The 21,581-nt window shown below is 43.6% G+C and overlaps 2 protein-coding genes across 8 annotated transcripts in view; one reads left to right on the plus strand and one right to left on the minus strand.

Annotated features, from left to right (window-relative positions):
• Positions 1-143: 143 nt before the first annotated feature.
• TMEM126A (transmembrane protein 126A) lies at positions 144-18,168 on the minus strand. 5 transcript variants are annotated; one of them, XM_050942601.1, is made up of 5 exons: positions 18,070-18,168; positions 15,347-15,468; positions 2,205-2,398; positions 1,514-1,628; positions 144-425 (listed from the first exon to the last, which is right to left on the minus strand). In XM_050942601.1, the coding sequence occupies exons 2-5, from the start codon at positions 15,457-15,459 to the stop codon at positions 221-223; spliced, it is 627 nt and encodes a 208-aa protein (XP_050798558.1). In that variant the 5' UTR covers positions 15,460-15,468; positions 18,070-18,168; the 3' UTR covers positions 144-220. The 5 variants fall into 5 exon arrangements, with proteins under 5 accessions (XP_050798558.1, XP_050798577.1, XP_050798567.1 ...); XM_050942620.1 differs by lacking the exon at positions 18,070-18,168 and adding an exon at positions 17,812-18,032; XM_050942610.1 differs by lacking the exon at positions 18,070-18,168 and adding an exon at positions 17,554-17,802.
• A 160-nt stretch (positions 18,169-18,328) lies between these two features.
• The window catches only part of DLG2 (discs large MAGUK scaffold protein 2), a 1,579,821-nt gene continuing 1,576,568 nt past the window's right edge, over positions 18,329-21,581 (plus strand). For all 3 annotated transcript variants that reach the window (XM_050940648.1, XM_050940534.1, XM_050940523.1), the window contains exon 1: positions 18,329-20,067. In XM_050940648.1, coding sequence (XP_050796605.1) covers positions 20,049-20,067 — 19 coding nt within the window. In that variant the 5' untranslated portion in view covers positions 18,329-20,048. The remainder of the gene's footprint in view (positions 20,068-21,581) is intronic.

Here is a 21,581-nt window from a genome sequence, read left to right on the forward strand (position 1 = left end):
AAAAATCTGTTTTTAGGAAGTGGATATTTCCCCTCTAAAAGTAGCGCACAACAAAAATCCTCTGTTTCAGTTCACAATTTAATAGTGAAAGACATTGAGAAGTCTTGATTTACTTATTTAAAAAAAAACGATGAAGCAGTAACTTCCTTGCCTTGTTTAATTTCATGGTTTATTATGGTAACCCACACAAGCATTAGAGGGACTTGTGTATTTTTTAGTTTTAATCTTTGAGTTCTTCAGGATTGCTGCTTTCTTCAGGCAACTGGAGCATTTTCGTAAATATTCCGTACTGTCTTGAGCTGAGGTAAATTCCAAATGCAGCCTGCAGAAGGATAGCAAAACTCATCTTCTTAAAGACTGGTTGAGAGACTTTAATCCAGAAGCGTAACATATTCTCTTTGCCAGGCAATGGAGCTGAGCTGTACCTATATAGAACGCAACACAACTTAGTCTTATTACTTTACTACCGATTCCCCCCCTCTTCCTCTTTAAAATATTACCCTCTATTCTCAACAACTAAAATTTGTGTATGTCTACAAAGCAACTAGATAACTTTAGTTGGCCAATGCCAGCCAACTCAGGCTTATGGAGCTGAGGATGCAGGGCTGTTTCATTGCTGCATCAACCTCTGGGCTCAGGCTCCGGGCTGAGCCAGAAGTCTACACAGCAATGAAACAGTCCTGTGAGCCTGAGTTGGCCAGCCATGGGTTTTTTGTTCCTGTGTAGACATACCCTTATAGCTTTTTGGGGTACTAGGAACCAGTGATCTAGTATTCCAGATTTGAAGCACAGTATTTATACTTGCCATGATTATAAGGCTCATCTTCAAATTGCTTTACAAACTAGTCCTTAGAATGCCCCTGAGGGATAAGTATGACCCTCGTTTTGTCAAGTGGAGGCAGAGAGCTAATTTGCCTAGGGATCACAAAAGGGAGTCAACGTTGAGATATCAAGTATCAGAGGGGTAGCCGTGTTAGTCTGGATCTGTAAAAAGCAACAGAGTCCTGTGGCACCTTATAGACTAACAGATGTATTTGAGCATAAAAACTTTCATGGGTGAATACCCACTTCGTCCTACGCATGACCCATGAAAGCTTATGCTCCAATACATGTTAGTCTATAAGGTGCCCCAGGACTCTTAGTTGTTTTTAACATTGAGATGGGAGCTCATGTGCCTGGCCTCTGTCCATAGTTCCTTGGTCAACACCTCTTGTATTAAATGCTTAATCTTGTTCTGTTCTAATTGGTTAGTACTATGCTTAGTTATCCACCTTCAAACATTAGTTTAGACATATTTCAGGAAACTAGTTTTCCTATAGAACAGATGTCCCATGCAGCAGGCGCGAGGTAGGATAACTTTTTTGAATGCTGCTCTGCAATCTTACTTATTCCAGCCATCTTAAAACCTTTTTGCTATGTAATATCCAAAAAGACTGAAATAGCCAAATGTGCTTTGATAAGAACTATGTAGAATTTGCCCCAAGAAACCCAAGTTTAACAAAATTTCACATACCTGGCTGCAAGTCCTGCATTTATAGGAATGGCCAAGAAAATGGGATATAGACCACCTATAACAGACCCAATTAATCCTCCTCTTACTATGGCACAGGTTGCACACATTAGATCACCTAGGTGACAAGTCATTTCACAGTTAAGATAAAATGTAAAAACAACGTAGATATTGTAACATGAGCTTAAAGAGGCAGGCTCTCTGACGTGAAATATATTGTCAGCAGAAATGGCCATGATGAACCTTAACTAAAGAGATTAACTAGAAGAGTCTACCTATTGTATTATGACACCTCTCCACTATTCAGCTCTATAGAGTTTTCAATCAAATATAACCCAATTTGTATTACTGTAGTTGCACCTAAGCTGAAGTGCCAAGGTGTAATAATTATAACATTACTGATTCAAACAGGAGTTGCAAACATAGATCCATTGATGGTGAAGTGTTCAACAATTAGTGGGGCATGTCATAGGAAAAATCTACTCTATTCATATCCCCTCACCTAAACCTTTATGTCTTTTGACATTCTGTGCACCTGGCAGTTCATGTACAAGGTGAGGTTTTCAACACTACATTGCTTCACTGTTTTGCAAATAGCATAAGCTCTTCTGGTATTGTATATAAAACACGCTGACAGTTTTTATGACATGTGAGCTTTGAAAACAGTGCCCTTCATAAGGAATTAAAAACTTACCTGAAATTAAAGGTTGAGTTACAGCACTGTGGTAAATTGCTGCTGTTGTAAGGAATGGAAGAACAGCCATTGGCAAACTAGAGGCAATCCGAGCCTCTGTCACATTTAGGATGCGTCTGAAAAAACTGTTTGCTATTAAACCACAAAAGCCTCCATTTATTCCCAGGAAATATGATCCATGTGTAAAGAGTTTCCTGTTAGGGAGGAAAATTAGGTTAAAATTTTCTGCAACTGTGTGATGTACTGGAAATCTGTTTGCTCAGTCTTATGGTTTGGGAATATGCTGTATTAAATTACTACGCTGAAGATGATCTAAAATGGAGTCGTCCTGCTTTCAGAAGCAACTAGTACAGTATTCTCTGCCATATGCCCGAAGTTACTGTGATAGTGGCAAAGATCAGGGAAGAACATGTAAGTATACTTTCAAGTATGCACAATTGGCCAAGTGAATTACGTGGATGGGTTATCTTCTAAAACTGAGATTCTACACTAATAGGGGACCACAGGCGTATCCAGACAGAAGGTATAGGCGACTCACAGAGGTAAAAATACTGTTTTTGATGAACAGTCTGATTTGGTACAGTAAATACTATGGGTTTGGAAATGATCATTTGCTTCCCCATGGTAGCATTCTAATAAAAACACTAGGTTGTATGAGAAGCCCCTACACAAAAAGCTGTCTGGAAAAAAATAACTAATTCATTGACGTTTAGCCTTGGTGTTAAACAGCAGAAGCACAACCACTTAGGTCCAAGGGTGGGTAATAATTGTCACAGGGAGGCCACTCCATGAATTTTGATAAGTTGTCATGGGGTGCATAGTTCTACTATAGGGATCAGCAATTTTTGGCACGCAGCCTGTCAGGGAAAGCCACTGGTGAGCTGGGATGGTTTGTTTACCTAGACAGTAGAATCACAATATCAGGGTTGGAAGGGACCTCAGGAGGTCATCTAATCCCACCCCCTGCTCAAAGCAGGACCAGTTCCCAACTAAATCATCCCAGCCAGGGCTTTGTCAAGCCTGACCATAAAAACCTCTAAGGAAGGAGATTCCACCACCTCCCTAGGTAACCCATTCCAGTGCTTCACCACCCTCCTAGTGAAAAAGTTTTTCCTAATATCCACCCTAAACCTCCCCCACTGCAACTTGAGACCATTACTCCTTGTTCTGTCATCTGGTACCACTGAGAATGGCCTAGATACATCCTCTTTGGAATCCCCTTTCAGGTAGTTGAAAGCAGCTCTCTCATCCCCCCCCCCATTCTTCTGTTCTGCAGCCTAAACAATCCCAGTTCCCTCAGCCTCTCCTCATAAGTCATGTGCTCCAGCCCCCTAATCATTTTTGTTGGACTCTTCCCAATTTTTCCACATCCTCCTTGTAGTGTGGGGCCCAAAACTGGACACTACTCCAGATGAGGCGTCACTAATGCCGAATAGAGGGGAATGATCACGTCCCTCGATCTGCTGGCAATGCCCCTACTTATGCAGCCCAAAATGTCGTTAGCCTTCTTGGCAACAAGGGCATACTGTTGACTCATATCCAGCTTCTCGTCCACTGTAACCCCTAGGTCCTTTTCTGCAGAACTGCTACCTAGCCATTCAGTCCCTAGTCTGTAGCAGTGCATGGGATTCTTCCGTCCTACATGCAGGACTCTGCACTTGTCCTTTTTGAACTTACCAGGTTTCTTTTGGTCCAATCCTCTAATTTGTCTAGGTTCCTCTGTATTCATCCCTACCCTCCAGCGTATCTAACGCTCCTCCCAGTTTAGTGTCATCTGCAAACTTGCTGAGAGTGCAGTCCATGCCATCCTCCAGATCATTAATGAAAATACTGAACAAAACCGGTCCCAGGACCGACCATCAAGGCACTCGGCTTGATACCAGCTGCCAAGTAGACATGGAGCCATTGATCATTGCTCGTTGAGCCCAATAATCTAGGCAGCTTTCTGTACGCCTTATAGTCCATTCACCCAGCACATACTTCAACTTGCTGGCAAGAATACTGTGGGAGACTGTATCAAAAGCTTTGCTAAAGTCAAGGAAGAACACGTCGACTGCTTTCCTCTCATCCACAGACCCAGTTATCTCCGCATAGAAGGCAATTAGGTTAGTCAGGCATGATTTGCCCTTGGTGACTGTTCCTGATCACTTTTCTCTCCTCTAAGTGCTTCAGAACTGATTCCTTGAGGACCTGCTCCATGATTTTTCCAGGAACTGAGGTGAGGCTGAGTGGCCTGTAGTTCCCCAGATCCTCCTCCTTCCCTTTTTAAAAGATGGTTACTACATTAGCCCTTTTCCAGTCATCCGGGACTTCCCCTGATTGCCATGAGTTTTCAAAGATAATGGCCAATGGCTCTGCAGTCACATCTGCCAACTCCTTTAGCACCCTCGGATGCAGTGCATATGGCCCCATGGATTTATGCTCATCCAGGTTTTCTAAATAGTCCCAAACCACTTCCTTCTCCACAGAGGGCTGGTTACCTCCTCCCCATAATATGCTGCCCAGTGCAGCAGTCTGGGAGCTGACCTTGTTTGCTTTTGGTTTAAAACGATCCCACCACTTTGCCACCATGTCAAGGTTCCTTCCCCACTCTGAACTCTAAGGTACAGATGTGGGGACCTGCATGAGAACCTCTAAACTTAACTACCAGTTTAGATCTGGTTTTGCTGCTGCCACCCAAATTATTTATGAGTCATTTGGGAAACTCTGTATACTTCTCCCCCAGAATATCTCCCTCCCAAGTACTATCACCCTTCCCTGGGTAGCCTTGAGAGACTTCACCAAGTTCCTGGTGAACACCGATCCAAACCCTTGGATCTTAAAACAAGGAGAAATTAACCATTCCCCCGCCTATCCCCCCACCAATTCTTGGTGAGTCCAGATCCAACCCCCTTGGATCTTAAAAACAAGGAAAAATCAATCAGATTCTTAAAAAGAAGGCTTTTAATTAAAGAAAGAAAGGTTAAAATCATCTCTGTAAAATCAGGATGGAAAATAACTTTACAGGGTAATCAGGTTCAAAGAGCTGAGAGGAACCCCCTCTAGCCTTAGGTTCAAAGTCACAGCAAACAGAGGTAAGCCCTTTAGCAAAAGGAACATTTACAAGTTGAGAAAACAAAGATAAAACTAACACGCCTTACCTGGCTGTTACTTACAAGTTTGAAATATGAGAGACTTGTTCAGAGAGTTGGAGAGCATGGATTGATGTCTGGTCTCTCTTAGTCCCAAGAGCAAATAACCCCAAAACAAAGAGCACACGAACAAAAGCCTTTCCCCCACCAAGATTTGAAAGTATCTTGTCCCCTTATTGGTCCTTTGGGTCAGGTGTCAGCCAGGTTACCAGAGCTTCTTAACCCTTTACAGGTAAAAGGATTTTGGTGTGTCTGGCCAGGAGGGATTTTACAGTATTGTACACAGGAGGGCTGTTACACTTCCCTTCATAGTTATGACAATCCCAAACCACTTCTTTCTCCACAGAGAGCTGGTTACCTCCTCCCCATAATGTGCTGCCCAGGGAGCTGACCTTGTTCATGCTGACAGAGGCAAAAAAAGTCATTCAGTACGTTAGCTTTTTTCACATCCTCTGTCACTAGGTTGTCTCTTTCATTCAGTAACGGGCCCACACTTTCCTTGACTTTCTTCTTGTTGCTCACATACCTGAAGAAACCCTTCTTGTTGCTCTTAACATCTCTTGCTAGCTGCAACTCCAAGTGTAATTTGGCCTTCCTGATTTCACTCCTGCATGCCTGAGCAATTTTTATATACTCCTCCCTGGTCATCTGTCCAATCTTTCACTTCTTGTAAGATTCTTTTTTGCGTTTAAGATCAGCAAGGATTTCATGGTTAAGCCAAGCTGGTTGTCTGCCATATTTACTATTCTTTCTACACATCGGGATGGTTTGTTCCTGCAACCTCAGTAAGGATTCTTTAAAATACAGCCAGCTTTCCTGGACTCCTTTGCCCCTCATGTTGTTATCCCAGGGGATCTTGCCCATCAGTTCCCTGAGGGAGTTAAAGTCTGCTTTTCTGAAGTCCAGGGTTCATATTCTGCTGCTCTCCTTTCTTCCTTGTGTCAGGATCCTGAACTCGACCATGTCATGGTCAGTGCCTCCCAGGTTCCCATCCATTTTTGCTTCCCCTACTAATTACTCACAGTTTGTGAGCAGCAGATCAAGAAGAGCTCTGCCCCAAGCTGGTTCCTCCAGCACTTGCACTAGGAAATTGTCCCCTACACTTTCCAAAATCTTCCTGGATTGTCTGTGCACCGCTGCATTGCTCTCCCAGCAGATATCAGGGTGATTAAAGTCTCCCATGAGAACCAGGGCCTGTGATCTAGCAACTTCTGTTAGTTGCCATCTGCAGGTTCGGGAAGCGGCCAGCATATCCCTCAGCCCAAGCCGCTTTCTGCAGCACCCATTTGGCTGGAATGGCGAATCGCAGCCAGGGGAAGCTGCAATTGGCCAAACTTGTAGACGCCACAGGTAAACAAACTATCCCGGCCCACCAGCGGATTTCCCTGATGGGCTGTGTGCCAAAGGTTGCTGATCCCTCTTCTACTATATTAATGGGGGGACAGATCTGGAGGGAGTTTGGGTTCAGGAGGGGGTTCAGACCTGGGGTAGCGGGTGGGGGTGGCTCTGACCAGCTTACCATAGGGCGCTCCTGATGCAGCAGGGCTCAGACACTGTGGCCTCATGCCGCTGCCGGAAGCGGCTGCGGCCAGCTGCTGCTGGCATGTCTCTGCGCACCTCTTGTGGGGAGGGGGGCAGCAGGTCTCTGTGCGCTGCCCATGCCTGCATCCACCACCCCTCTGGCCAATGGGAGCTGTGAGGACAGTGCTTGGGGTAGGGGCAGAGTGTGGAGCTGCTTCCCCCTCCCTGCCTAGGGCACACAGACATGCCAGCAGCAGCTGACCGCTTCTAGGAGCAGCATGGGGCCATGGCAGGCAGGCAGCCTGCCTGAGCGCTTCTCTGTGCGGCAGGACTTTCAGCGTCCCAGAGATCGCAGGGGGAGGGGGCGGGCAGCCAAAGAGCCTGGCGGGCCAGACAGAAATGTTAGATGGGCTGGATCTGGCCCATGGGCCATATTTTGCCCACCTGTGACTTAGGCAATACACAGTTTTAGAAGCCAATTCATTTTTTTCAAGTCCATATTGAGTATTAAAAGCTGCATTCAACTTGTTTTAAGCAAGACATATGCCATCTATCTTTAAGAAGAACTCTATTGAAATCAATCAAGCATTCTTTAAAATGGCCCGCAGAAAAATGATAAATGCAAAAATTACTTATTTATAGTCTAGCAGTGCCTGAAATGTGCTAGGGGCTGTATGAGCAGATACTGTAAGCTGACACATCCTTCCTCAATGAGTTTACAGTCTAAATGTAAAAAGACAAACATACATACAAGCAAAACATCCAAGGTGATGTAAGAACAGATCTTGGCCTGAATCCTAACCAGGCATATTCTGTTCAATGTGACTAAATTTTAATGCATGCATTAGAGTGGCTATAGGATGAAGGAACTCATTAGACCCCATCCCCTTCCTATTGTATCTCAATCATCCCTCTATTTGCCCTTTGGTTCAGATGCCCAGCCTACTTGCTCTGACACTACAATACCCCAAGTTGCGTAAGTTTAACAAACAGAAATAGGCAGAAGTAGGTTAAAAAAAAGTCTATACATAATAGACAAGTGTCATGGAAACAAACTGGCCATAGTAAGGATTATATAATGAACTGCAAAAATTACTTTTATCTGAATCATCAGGTTGTGCATAAGCCAGCTTGTGTGACTGCATCACCTTCACAATGTCACCTTCAATCCTTTCTCCCTTTTTCTAACTTAGGTTTCTTACACATGTTGCATCTTATTTTACATTAGATTATTTTGAGGCATGCACTTCCTATGTGTTTGTACAGCACTTAGCACAATGGGCCCCCAGTTCTGGGTGCTACTGATATAAATCCAGGTATTAGCCTTTCTTCCACCTTGACCACTCCACAATGTAGATTCAGTCTCAGTATGAGAGCCAACGGGGTGGGAAAAGAAAACACCACAAACCATGGGATCATGGCAGGGGACCTCTGCAGTTACTGGCAACTCCTCTTGCTCTGAGCTTGCCAGCTGAAATCTCTGCATAGCCCCTTCCTTCCATGTTGAGCCCCATTAACTTCAAGGAGGCCCTGTTTGGGCACAAGATTATGCTAGCACAGAGCACTTTATAGGATGGAGAACTTTTGATGGGGCAGCTTGGACACACTACATTTCATTACAATATCTAAAACAATAAATGGAATTAAAAAATGTCAATTTTGTAAGCTTGATTGGCAGTTTGTAACAGGAGTTTGTTTCACATGCTTGATTTACTGGAGCGAGCTGTGCGTTTGTATATTAAAACGAGGAGTCAGGTGGCACCTCAAAGACTAACAGATTTATTTGGGCATAAGCTTTCATGGGTATAAAAAACCCATTTTACCCATGAAAGCTTATGCCTAAATAAATCTCTTAGTCTTTAAGGTGCCATTGGATTCCTCATTGTTTTTGTAGATACAAACTAACATGGCTACCGCTCTGATACTTATAACCAGCATGGTAAATTAGGCAGGTGAAAACAACACTTTAGTCCTATAACTCTAGCTGTTTATTAATTTTATATTCCCAGAATGATAGCCACTGCCAGGTCAAGGAATTAACTGAAAGCTACGTTGCCTCTGATGCTGTGCCACCTTTATGTGTAGTTTTTAAAGTGCCATCATTAAGTTGGATTTGCTGCTTAAACCCAAACAAAATAAAATGCTTAACTGGTTACAAAATTTATTCCAAACCAAATGTCTCATGTATTTACAAAATTATCAAATGTGACAATCTCTATAATATTTAGAAATTAATACACATTATTTCTTAAAATCCACCCACTTACAAAACTTCAATATTCTAAATACTTTAAGGCAAAATTAATCATTCATTTTTTTAAACCTATATTGATTTAGGTTCCAATCCTCCAAACACTTCAGCATCTGCATCAAAAAAAATTTAGTGTAGAAATTCACTTACACTTTTGAAAGGAAAATTCTGACCTCCTCCATCCCTGGTTACATTTACCTAATTTTCCAAAGTGAATACAAGCTACCTGTAAGATGCTATATAGCTCAAGCCTGATTTTGAAAGATTAGATTAATGTGACATTTTAATATGGTACTACCAAAACTTACAAATGAGACACACTAAGTGAGTGAGCTTTTATTGGATCATTTCTGTTGGTGCAAACGCCTTCAAGCATCACCAAACTCTTCCTCTGATAGGGAGAAGATAACTAGAGAGTCCAGGCTCAATACAAGGTGAGATAGACTGTTAAAAGCATAGGGGATTCACACATTTTAAATAATTTCCTACAATGAAGTGGGCCATTAAAAAGTTCTTCTATGGTAGGACAATGGAGGGCTAGTAGGCAGCAGGGCGTGTAACAAGTTGTGATGGGCCATAAAATCTGTCTCTGTTAAGTCCATGATTTTTAGCATCCAGCAGACTGATGAGTTTAAATTCCCAGGCTCATTTTTTGAAGATGATGTGCAGGTTTCCTTTAAGGATGAGGACTGGGGGCTGGTCTACACTGGGGCGGGGGGTATCAATCTAAGATACACGACTTCAGCTACGTGAATAGCGTAGCTGAAGTCAAGGTATCTTAGATCGATTTACCTCAGGTCCTCATGGTGCAGGATCGACGTCCGTGGCTCCCCGTGTCGACTCCGCTACCGCCGCTCGCTCCAGTGGAGTTCTGGAGTCGACGGGCGTGTTCGGGGATCAATATATCACATCTAGATTGTGTGGAGTACTTTATTGCTGAGACTCTGAGCTAAGAGCCAGGAAATTTTGGCTACTGGTGTGAGGGACTGAGGCTATGTCTACACTACAGCGGCACAGCTGCGCTGCTCTAAGGTGTCCCATGTAGCTGCTTAATGCTGACAGGAGAGAGCTCTGTCGGCATAATTAAACCACCTCCAACAAGTGGCAGTAGCTATAGCAGTCAGGGAGTATCTCCTGCCAACACAGTGCTGTCCACACTGGTTCTTTTGGAGGTGTTTTATTTCCATACTCCTGACCAACCAAAGCCAACCTTGGGGAATGGACAAGTCAGCCTGCACAGAATCTTGAGGGAAGAATCTGCACGGTTTTGATTTTGTTAAGAAGGCTTAAATAAAACAACTAATCCTGCTGCAAACTGCTTCTTTGGATTCCTTGAGAGAGTTCAGACATACTTAACGTAACGAGTGAGCTGATTCAGCAAGACCAAAGCCTTGTCCAGTAGAAGGAGGGCACTATAAGATAGGCCCTAATCCTTTTATTGAGAGTTTAGGTTGTCCGTCCAGAGGATGAAAACATCATTACGTAACTCAGGTATATCATTGTATTCAGGGTGCATTTTCCCAGAAATTCTTCAGCTGTTCTCATGGTTTGGAACAAATGTTTGTTGTTAAATGTAAAGTTATTATGGGTAAGGATGAAATGGATGAGTTTGACGATGTGTTTGAGGTGGATTTCCAAGCACTGTTTATTATTTTGTAGGTATTTGAGACAGGCAGTGATGTTGTCATGGTAAGGAATGTTGGTATATAAGGAGGTGACATCCACAGTGAGCAGTGATGGTGTTCTGAAGGAGGCTGTTAATGTACAGTTTCTGGAGGAAGATGGTTGTGTCTTGGAGGAAACTAGCCTTTTGGGTGGTGAGTGGCTTGAGGATGGTTTCTACAAGTACTGATATTCCTTCAATAAGCGTGCCGTGTCCAGATATGATGGGTCTGCCTGGGTTCCCCGGTTTGTGTATCGAAGGGCTTGTCTACACTGGCAAGTTTTTTTCGATGAAACTAATGTCACCAAGAAAAAAATCGCAAAAGCAAAGTCGCCAAAGCGTGTCTAGATTTGCTCCCTCTGTCGACAGGTTGCATCCACATTTGGGGCATCTTTGTCAACAGTGAGAGCAATGGACTGTGGCTGCCAACACCATCTGTTGCAACTGTTGTGGGAATGCAGAAATGGCGCTTGGCACATCCTGAGATGTGCAAAAATGTACCATCATTCCCCGCTTTGTGTCCCACCCCTCCAAAAGGTCTCGGGCTTCCTTTCATGCTGTTTTTCCAACTGTCATTCTTTTGTAGTTCATGCCAGCAGCTGCAGCGAGAGAGGATGGATCCCACACTTCTATGTGCTGTTAGCTGTCGTGAGGACATTGTGCATGGCAGCACAGTTACTGTCAGAGTTACTCACAAAGTTAGCAGAGGATGAATCGCAGGCACCCGAGTGTGATATGGACAGCAGCAACTTATCGGTGCTTTGTGCATTCACAGAGCAGCTGCATATGGTAGACCATCGCTTTTGGGCTAGGAAACAAGCACTGATTGGTTGGATCGCATTGTCATGAAGGTGTGGGATGATGACCAGTAGGTACAGAACTTTAGGATGCATAAAGCAACCTTCATGGAGCTATATGCTGAGTTGTCCCCTGACCTGAGGCACAAGGACACTAGACTGAGAGCTGTCCTTCCGGTAGAGAAGCCTGTTCCAATCGCTGTGTGGAAGCTGGTGAATCCAGACTGCTACCGGTTAGTTGCAAATCAGTTTGGAATAGGAAAGTCCACTGTTGGGGCTGAATTACTCTAAGTGTACAGGGCAATACATTGCATCCTGCTGCAAAGGACCATGAATCTGGGAAATGTACATGTAATAGTGGATGGCTTTGCAGAGATGGGTTTACCTAACTGTGGCAGAGCGATTGATGGCACACACATCCAATTTTAGCGCCAGACCACCTTGCCTCTGAATACATCAATAGGAAGGGATACTTCTCCATGGTGTTGCAGGTGCTTTTGAATCTCTGGGGGCATTTCATGGACATCAGTGCAGGCTGGTCTGGAAAGGTGCATGACACATGCATCTTCAGGAACAGTGGCCTGTACAGAAAGCTGCAGGCAGAGACTTTCTTTCCAGACCACAAGTTCACAGTGGGGGAATGTGGAAATGCCCATAGTAATCCTAGGAGACCTTACAGCCCTGACCCATGAAATCTAACACAGGGCACCTGAACAGCGCAAGGAGCGTTTTAACAACAGGCTGAGCAGGTGCCTCATGGTAGTGGAATCTGCCTTTGGCCGTTTGAAAGCTCGCTGGAGTTGTTTAAATGGCAGGCTAGACTTTACCGAGGATAATATTCCCTTGGTCATAGCCACGTGCTGCACTTTGCATAATCTGTTTGAATCTAAGAGTGAAATGTTTGCTCAGGTTTGGAGCACTGAGGCAAACCGCCTGGCTGCACAATTTGAACAGCTAGATGCTAGGGCTGTCAGAGGAGCCCACAGGGCTGCTACTAACATCAGAGAGGCTTTAAGGAACCACTTTGACAATGAGGGGCAGTAACACATATCTGCTTTGGAGTTACTTCCCTGTTGCATCCATGTAGGTTTCCTGATTTTTTTTTCTTTCCTTCCTGTGTATGGGAGCATGTGATGGTTTGAAGTGGTCCCTTCTGGAATACGTGAGATGCAGGAGATGATTCCTCAGTTTTCCTGAAGTCCTTCTGCAGAGCTACTCAACATATTTAGAGCTTTATGCAGTGGTCAGAGAGTTACAGATAGTGAGTCCTCAGGGAATGATGACTTGTTTCCTGCATTTGCTAAGGAAGTACAGGCGAGTCTCATCTTATGCGGGGGTTCCGTTCCACGGTTAGCACGTAAAGCAAAAACCGCGTATAGTCAAAATTACATTGAATTGAATGGCGGGCGGAATCACCCGCACTACACTTACAGTATTAAAACGGTTATTTTTCTCTTTTTGTTTTTGCCGACCGCGTAAAGCTGAAATTGCGCATGTTAAATGCGCGTAAGATGCGACAGACCTGTAGATGTCACTGTTAAGTTTGGCCTTCTTTTTCTTCATGTTGCAAAATTCCTATTTTAAATGGCAAAATACTATGTCTTCCACTATTGTTTGCAGTGTCTCACAGAGCATCCTTATGTCTCATATGCTGCCTATTAACCCTCCATTATCTTACCACTGAAGAGGTGTTAATTGCCCACTTCATTTCAAGTAGTTTCCTACAACATGAGCGTACCCCTTATGCTGATCAAAGTGTCCCACCTTGTATTTAGCTTGGACAGTCTGGTTACTTTCTTCAGACTCGAGGGAAAAACTCTATGAAGCTTGAAAGCCTGTCTTTTCCAACAACAGAAGTTGATCCACTAAAAAATAATTACCTCATCACCTTGTTTCTTTCATCCTGGGACCAACATGGCTACAACACCACTGCTTAACCGTTACCATTTCAGAAGTCATGATCTTTGTAGCAGCTGATGCATGTGATAGGATGTACAGGTCATTCACTGTCCCCAAGTGCAGGGGTTCTCACAACATATTTTTTGGTGGCCTCTGAGTGTGGCCACCAACTCTCACTCATGGCTGCACTCACACTTTTTCCTAAAATACTTAACTAACTTTAGGGAAAACAATTAAATATGCACAGATACACATCCATATCTTTGTAATTTACATATGCTGGGGTTTTTTGCAGACTCAATAATAAAAATAATTCTATGAAAAGTGATATTTGTATATTTGTTAGTGTCACTTTTCACCGCTCACTTACTAGCTATCTGGAAGGTTGTGAAAAGTGACATTAACAAGAATACAAGTATCACTTTTCACAACCTCCCAGATAGCTAGTAAGTGAGCTGTGCCCACCTGTCTCCAGAGGCAGTGCAGGGCAGCGCATCCAGTAGCAACAGGGAGGGAGGGACTAATGCTCCCCCCGCAATTACCGCCCAGGAGGCTGTCATGGCTGCATGAAACACACTAGGGCAGAGTGTTCTGCAGTCCTACCTTACTATTCCATTGGTGTTCCTGTGAGACCCTGCTGATCCAGGCAGCGCTGTGGGGTTTGGAGGTGAAATCCCAGCAGGGGTTTACAGAGTCCAAGGCAACGAGTCTAGCTGAACCTAGTTAAGTTTGGACACTTAAAAAGGTTATAAGGGGGAAAAAGAGATTTTTGCTGCTGAGAAGTCAGCATGGGAGGCTAGTAGAGGCAGAAGTGCTATGCTATTTATAGAGGTTTTTGTTCTAGAAGTCAAGGATTTGAGCAGAGTGGAGGAAAAGAGAATGACAGGACTGGCTGAACTACAACTATGTGCATTAAATGTGACTTCACAGAGGGCTCCTTTCCCCTGACCATGGCCTCTTGTTAGATCTCTCTCCCAATGCCCAGGCTCTGGTAGTGCCACTGCGTTGCAGGGCAATCTCAGAATAAGGCCCAGGCCTCTAGCAGCTGCTCCCTTCCATGGTCCCCCATAAAAAGTATAACATGCAGAATGGAAGACACTAGTTTAAAAATTTTTTCTTCAGATTTTGGTTCAGTCTAAGAGCACGAGCTGAGACAGGAATGAAGATTATCTTGTTACAGGGCACAGGCTCATCTGCTGACCACTTTAAGATTAGAAGCTTTGTTTTATAATTGATTGATGTTGAGCAACTAGGTGCTTGGCAATAGGTTCCAATAAATGGGTTCTATCATGGCTTTGAGGCATAGCTCAGTGGTTTGAGCACTGGCCTGCTAAACCCAGGGTTGTGAGCTCAATCCTTGAGGGGGCAATTAAGGGATCTGGGGCAAAAATCTGTCTGGGGATTGGTCCTGTTTTGAGCAGGGGGTTGGACTAGATGACCTCCTGAGGTCCCTTCCAACCTCGATATTCTATGATCCCTCCTGGTTCCCCTGCTGTTCTGGGGAGGGAGTATGATGCACCGAACACCCAACAGGGCATATGTTCCCTGAGGAGGCAGTGTAGCTGTGCCATTCAGTGTGCTGGAAGGAGTGGAATCTGCGCTTTCTCCATTCCCCATCCAAGTGTGGGGGAGGGATAGAGTAGCTCAGTGCACCCCTCATCTCCTCTCATGTCACCATCTGAGATTTGGTTAGACAGCACAGGGGACTCCTCCTAAAATAAACAAAACATTGAGCCCTGGCCAGTTTAGCAATTTCCCTGAAGTCATCATTTACATTTCAATGTGATTCAATATCTCTGAAAATCATTCATCAATTTACAAATATAAGAACAAAAAAGGGCTTAATTGATAAAACAAATGAAGACCCGAGCATCACTTACTGGTCTGCTTCTGGAAGCCGAACAAACATATTTAGCAGAGCGTCCATTTTTTTCATATGTCGAAGCCTTGCATTTTCTTGTGGTGAATTTAGTTCAAGCTCTCTCCCTGACATTTTAAGGCTCTGGATCATAAAGTGAGAAACAAGGCAAGTTTTGGTTAAATGACATTGCCACAATATAATCAGATATCATTTGCCTGCTTGTCATGCCAAAGTTATAAGGTAATGCTTTAACACAGGGGTAGGCAACCTATGGCACGCGTGCCGAAGGTAGCACGCAAGCTGATTTTCAGTGGCATTCACACTGCCTGGGTCCTGGCCACCGGCCTGAGGGGCTCTTCCTTTTAATTTAGTTTTTAAATGAAACTTTAAATGAAACTTCTTAACTTTTTAAAAACCTTATTTACTTTACATACAACAATAATTTAGTTATATATTATAGACTTATAGAGAGAGACCTTCTAAAAATGTTAAAATGTATTACTGGCACGCGAAACCTTAAATCAGAGTGAATAAATTAAGACTTGGCACACCACTTCTGAAAGGTTGCTGACCCCTGCTTTAACATCTCAAGAATACAAAAGCCCTCAAGAGACTGAAAGGGCATGATCTAGGGCAGGAGTCGGCAACATTTCAGAAGTGGTGTGCCGAGTCTTCATTTATTCACTCTAATTTAAGGTTTCGCATGCTGGTAATACATTTAACGTTTTTAGAAGGTCTCTTTCTATAAGTCTATAATATATAACTAAACTATTGTTGTATGTAAAGTAAATAAGGTTTTTAAAATGTTTAAGAAACTTCATTTAAATTAAATTAAAACACAGAATCTCTCAGACGGGTGGCCAGGACCCAGGCACCATGAGTGCCACTGAAAATCAGCTCATATGCTGCCTTCGGCACCCGTGCCATAGGTTGCATACGCCTGATCTAGGGTGTGACCTGCATGCTATCAGTGAGAAGCCCAGTTTGAGAGCTACAGCAGCAAAACACCATGATGCACCCCAGATTCTAGGGTAAGTGGTGACACAGCTTCTCAGTGGTCTGGACTGCACCCCATCGTGAGAGAGCGAAGCTTTAGGGCTTACACAGAGCTCTTCTTCAGGTCTAGGAAGAAGAGCTCTGTGTAAGCTCAAACACATCTCACTGACAGAAGTTGGTCCAAGAAGAGATATTACCTCACCCACCTTGTCTCTTTAAGATCCTGGGACCAACACAGCTACAACAACACGGCATACAGTATTACCTCAAGAGTTACAAACTGACCAGTCAATCATACACCTCATTTGGAACAGGAAGTGCACAATCAAGCAGCAGCAGATACAAAAATAAATAAACAAACCAAATACATTACAGAACTGTGTTAAAGGTAAACTACTAAAAACAAATAAAGGGAAAGCAGCATTTTTCTTCTGTACAGTAAAGCTTCAAAAGAGTATTAAGTCAATGTTCAGTTGTAAACTTTTAAAACAACAACCATAATATTTGTTCGGAGTTACAAAAAACCTCCATTCCCGATATGTTCACAACTCTGTTGGTGTCACTAAGCATAACCCTACGTAACTCGGGAGGGTGGAAGGCCTCAAGAGTATGGAGCCTTCCTGGTTTTAGGCCTCAGCAGACAAGAGTCCCTCCATGTTTGAACTTTAATCGACCTAAAAGGCCAGGTGTAACAGCCGTTATCAGTTGCAACAGTTCTAACTGGTCTAAAGCAGAAATAATGAGGCCTGTGCACCTTTAGCAGAAGGACAAGATAACTTGCAGAAGGAAAACTTACTAACGAGCTGCCGTGGCCAAGATTATTTAATGCACCTGCACTTACGTAATTGCTACAGGGGGAGGAAGGAGAAGGAGGGAGGGGGAAGACAAAGAAGTGTGTGTGAGAAAAGAATGCTGCAGCCGGACAGAAGAGGGAGGGGAAACGGGGGATTGCTAGTCAGTGAGAAAAGTTCTCATGGATATAAAGGAACAGACTGCTTGTTTTAGGTGTGCTTGATCTGAGTCAATCTCCCTGCACCGCTTTGAGATCTCAAATAAACTTGGTTTGCTTCTCCACCCTGGTGTGTTTATTGGCGCGGCACACCAGGCGACGGACCCCCCCCCACTGTTGCTTGGCCTCAGGCAGTTATCTGCCGGCAACAACTCTGAGGTTCTACTGTATAACAAGATAATGTCAGCCTTCAAACCTTATTCCCCAGTTACCTGACTTACAGGGTGACTGGGATTTTTTTCTCAGGTAGCACCCCAAAACTTGTAGTGAAGAGTGTGATGACTTGGCCCACTCCCATTTTTACCTAGTGAAGGACTGCTGAAGCAGTCTGCAGGTGTTAACTGTCTCACTTCAATCTGAGTACAGCAAATGGGTTGCCTAATTTAATACTATTCACGTAACGAGAGTTGCTTTTCCTTGTATCTAATTTTGCTGTATAACCTTCAAGACGTCAGCAATAACCTTCCAAGTGAGCGTACAATGGCTCTGCCTCTGCCTTCCTTCCACCCTGTTTTAAGGTCTCTTTCTGTTCGTGTCTTCAGGAATGTAGTAGCCAGCCACACAGCGGCTCCTGCTGCCTTGCCAGGGTCCCACCCCTACTGATCTCTCCTGCAAGCGCAGAGACCCCGAGCTGTGCAGCTTCCTTCTTGGAGCTGGGCGGATGCGACTTTGGTCTGTCTCGGGGGAGCCCCTCAGACTCTGTGAAGCAGAGTCGTGCCCCGCTGCCCCTGTCTTACCTTATGCAGTCGTGCCCCCCTGCTCCTTTTTCGGGAATAACAGTGCCACCCCTACAGGCCCCACAACATGGCCCCTCCCCGTCGTACGCATTCCTCCTGTGGGGGCTGCCATCTTGTCCAGTCACATGACCTAGACGCGACCATCCCGACTCCCCCTCGGAAGGCGTCGATGATTGGGCTGTCCCCGAAGCCCCAACATAGCTACTCCTGATTGGCCACGGAGATGGAGGGGCGGCATCGGTGCTGAGGCCGGTTCTCGTTGCTAGGGGAGGAGGATGGCGACGGTATCGGCGGCTCCTCCATGGAGACGGGGCTGAGTCGAGACCCCGCAGCTGGAGACACAGAGACTCCCCCTAGCCGTGCCCTCAATGGGCGCCCCTTAGCCCTCGGGGTAACCGGCTGACACGGGCGGAGGTAGCGGCCGCTCACCTGCCCCAGGCCTCAGCATCCTACTAGGCGGTGCCCGCGGGCCCCTCCCGCGACTCCCAGCTCCCTGCTCCCCTCCCCACAGCTTCCTCATCCTCAGCCCCTCCCCTGCCCCGCAGCCTCTCCCCACCTTCAACCTGCCCTGCTCCCCCCTCACCTCCCTGCACCGCAGCCCAGAACCCAACGAGCCCGCCCTGCACCGACCGTCCCCGGGACAGACCAGACGAGCCCCCCGCCCCGAAGAGGACTGGGGAAAAGATCTATCTGTGTAGAGTGGGAAACAGAGAGAGAGGCCCGGGTCTGAATGGTGAACGTTAAAGAGCAGAGCAGAACAGCCTCCAAACACAGTGTCCATCTCTCCCAGAAGATACATGCAAAGCAGAGTTATGTAACATGCACCACGGCTCCTCATGCATGCAGGGAAACATTTGGAAGCTGCATGACATTTTCATACTTTTCTTAACAATCTAAATGGGGGAAATCCAGCTCTTTTCTGCAGGAAAAGGGGGAGAGAAGGGCTTATACTGAGGCCAAGCAGCCGCGCCTGTGTTTGGGGAAACTGGACTCATTTCATGGCTTGCTTCTTTATTCCACTGATACTGCAGCATTTCTGAAAATTAACCTTTTGTGAAGCTCTGCTCCAAGCCCTCTCTGCTCCTCCTTCATAAGGCAGCTGCTTTGCAAGGAAAGAAATGGCATGAAGTAAATGGCTCCAGAATAAAGCAATCTGCTCTGCCAAAGTGCCCAGTGAGCAGCACTGTCACTTTAATCATTCCATTTCAAGGGATTGCTTTCCTCCTTTTCAATCCTCTCTTTTAATACATGGGAGGATCAGAGGGACATTAAAGACCATAAGGCTGGGTGGAGAGAATAAAAATGAAAGTGGCTGAGGAGTGACTTCTGTTGGGTAAGAGTGTGAGATTTGAAAACATTTGTGCGGTGAGGAAAAAAGGAACCTTTTTAGTCTGCTGTGTATGCATCCAGTACAGCTATACATAACTAGCAAATTCACCCAAGTTCCAGTGAAAGGAGTTCATACAATTATTTTGGATTGCTTTTGTTTTCCCCCAGAAATTTATTTGGATTATTTGGGAATTTTTGTCCTGAAACTCAAATGTCTTTGAACTTGTTCAGGTGGAATATTAACACAGCTGCCTAGAGATGGATTGTGCCTTAACTGTCTTACATAAAGTTGTTTAACTGACAAACTTTTGCTGCCAGAAGAGGAGTTATAATAGGGTTTTACATGCCAAGGAGCATTTTCTCTTGTATTTTTATAGATTAAAAAATATTTTACAAAAATTGAAAACCACTCTTTCAAAATTCTTCTTTTTTCTTCTTTTTTTCTTATTCCGTGGGAGGCACTGGAAGTTTAACTGGAGAAAATAGTCAGTACTGCTAGAAAAAGAAGACTGAAGCTGTATTTCCTAACTGAACTGTTTAAGTGATTTGAACAAATACTTAGTTCCTGAGCTCAGAAGGCGATCCCCAGTGGGACATCATTGATACCAGTAAATAAGCACTTGTGTCCAGTACCAGAAGTAAGACCAAGAATGCCAGTCAAGAAGAAAGGTGGGCTGTGAAGTTTCCTGTCTCATTTTACATCTACATTTTCTAGATTGTAGATCTCTAGTACTTGCAATTTTAAATGTAAAAAAAAGCATTTCAGTGGGGGAGTGATTTGTTTTCCTTTTGCAGGGAGGGAAACAATTTATGCATTTACAATTGTAGATTAAAAAACCCTCACACATTTAGTAGAATGTTTTAAGATTTGTCATGTCATATTTGATCTTGAAATTAGGTTTTGTAAAAATCAGCCTTTACAAAACTTAAGACCAGGGGCCAAGATAGAGTTTGAAATTAATTTGTGTATCTCAAATAATTCCAATAGAAAGAGAGCATAAATAGTGCAAAGTAAGCCATAAAATATTTGCTTTAATATTCTAAGGTGGTGATTGTAGTATTAGTAATGTCTGTTCTTGTTTTTTAAAAAAGTTTTTAACCCAATATCTTTTCTTTAAACATACAGCAGGTAACTCCACCAGCAGTAGCAGTAAAAATAAATGTAAAAACTGGTTTCAGTGCACTTTGCAGTAAAAGTTTCAACCTTTTTGTTATCCAACAATGTTTTTAATTATGAGAGCTACATGATTTTAAGAAGCTTTGGGATCTCCGCATGTTAGGATATAAAAGGTTATATTACTTTAATAAATGTAGCAATGTTGCGTTTTTTGCAAAATTGCTAGATTTATTAAAGTAATATAACCTTTTATATCCTAACATGCGGAGATCCCAAAGCTTCTTAAAATCATGTAGCTCTCATAATTAAAACAAATAGAGCCGTGTTTTGCCTCTTACACACTTCGGTTCACCACATAAATACTTGTTTGCAGTGTTGATGCAGCTGTGTTGGTTTCAGGATAGGAGTGTCTTTTCTCTCTCATATAAATATTTAACAGTTTGTGACCACAATGGATTTGGACACAGCTTTGGTAAAGTGCAGTTTCCAGTGATCATGCTAGCAATTGTTGGTATATACTTATGATTACTCTGAAAACTTTTATGCTGTAAATGCTTCTCTGTACATTGCAAACACAGGACAGTAATTTAACATGTTAGTTTAGATTACAAAATCTGCAGATAAAACAAAGAATGGCAAATAACTGTTCTCAAGCAGCTCATCTATCTAGAACTTAAGACTCTTGACATGGCACAGCCAATGTATGGATTTAAGAACTAAAGTGAGAGATATTAGTAAAATATGGACACAGCTAACTTCAATATAACTCAAAATTAATTTATTTCACAAGAATATCTTCTTCTACCACTGTTCCATGATTCATAATTTCTGATGTAAATAACTGTAAAACCAAACAGATTATTATGGAGGTTTTTATAAAAATTCCACTTAAAGTTTTACTTTGATCATTTTGTAGAGATTGCAGAATAGAAACAAAATATCAAAACAGTATAATGATTTAATAAATAATATTAGTCACTGATTTAGTTAATTATTTTTAATTGACTATAGTAAACATGGGAATATTTATGGAGGAAAATAACCCCCTCATAATGTCCCTTTAAGT

Source organism: Gopherus flavomarginatus, chromosome 1 (genome assembly GCF_025201925.1).
Source record: "Gopherus flavomarginatus isolate rGopFla2 chromosome 1, rGopFla2.mat.asm, whole genome shotgun sequence".
Taxonomy (NCBI): Eukaryota; Metazoa; Chordata; order Testudines; family Testudinidae; genus Gopherus; species Gopherus flavomarginatus.

What these genes read in the sequence shown, in the direction of transcription:
- TMEM126A (XM_050942594.1), bottom strand. Translation starts at nt 15,477, where the DNA reads ATGATCCAGAGCCTTAAAATGTCAGGGAGAGAGCTTGAACTAAATTCA. An exon ending in CGGCTTCCAGAAGCAGACCA is followed by an intron (nt 2,399 to 15,346) that starts GTAAGTGATGCT and finishes CCTCCCTAACAG; the next exon opens with GAAACTCTTTACACATGGAT. An exon ending in AACTCAACCTTTAATTTCAG is followed by an intron (nt 1,629 to 2,204) that starts GTAAGTTTTTAA and finishes CTTGTCACCTAG; the next exon opens with GTGATCTAATGTGTGCAACC.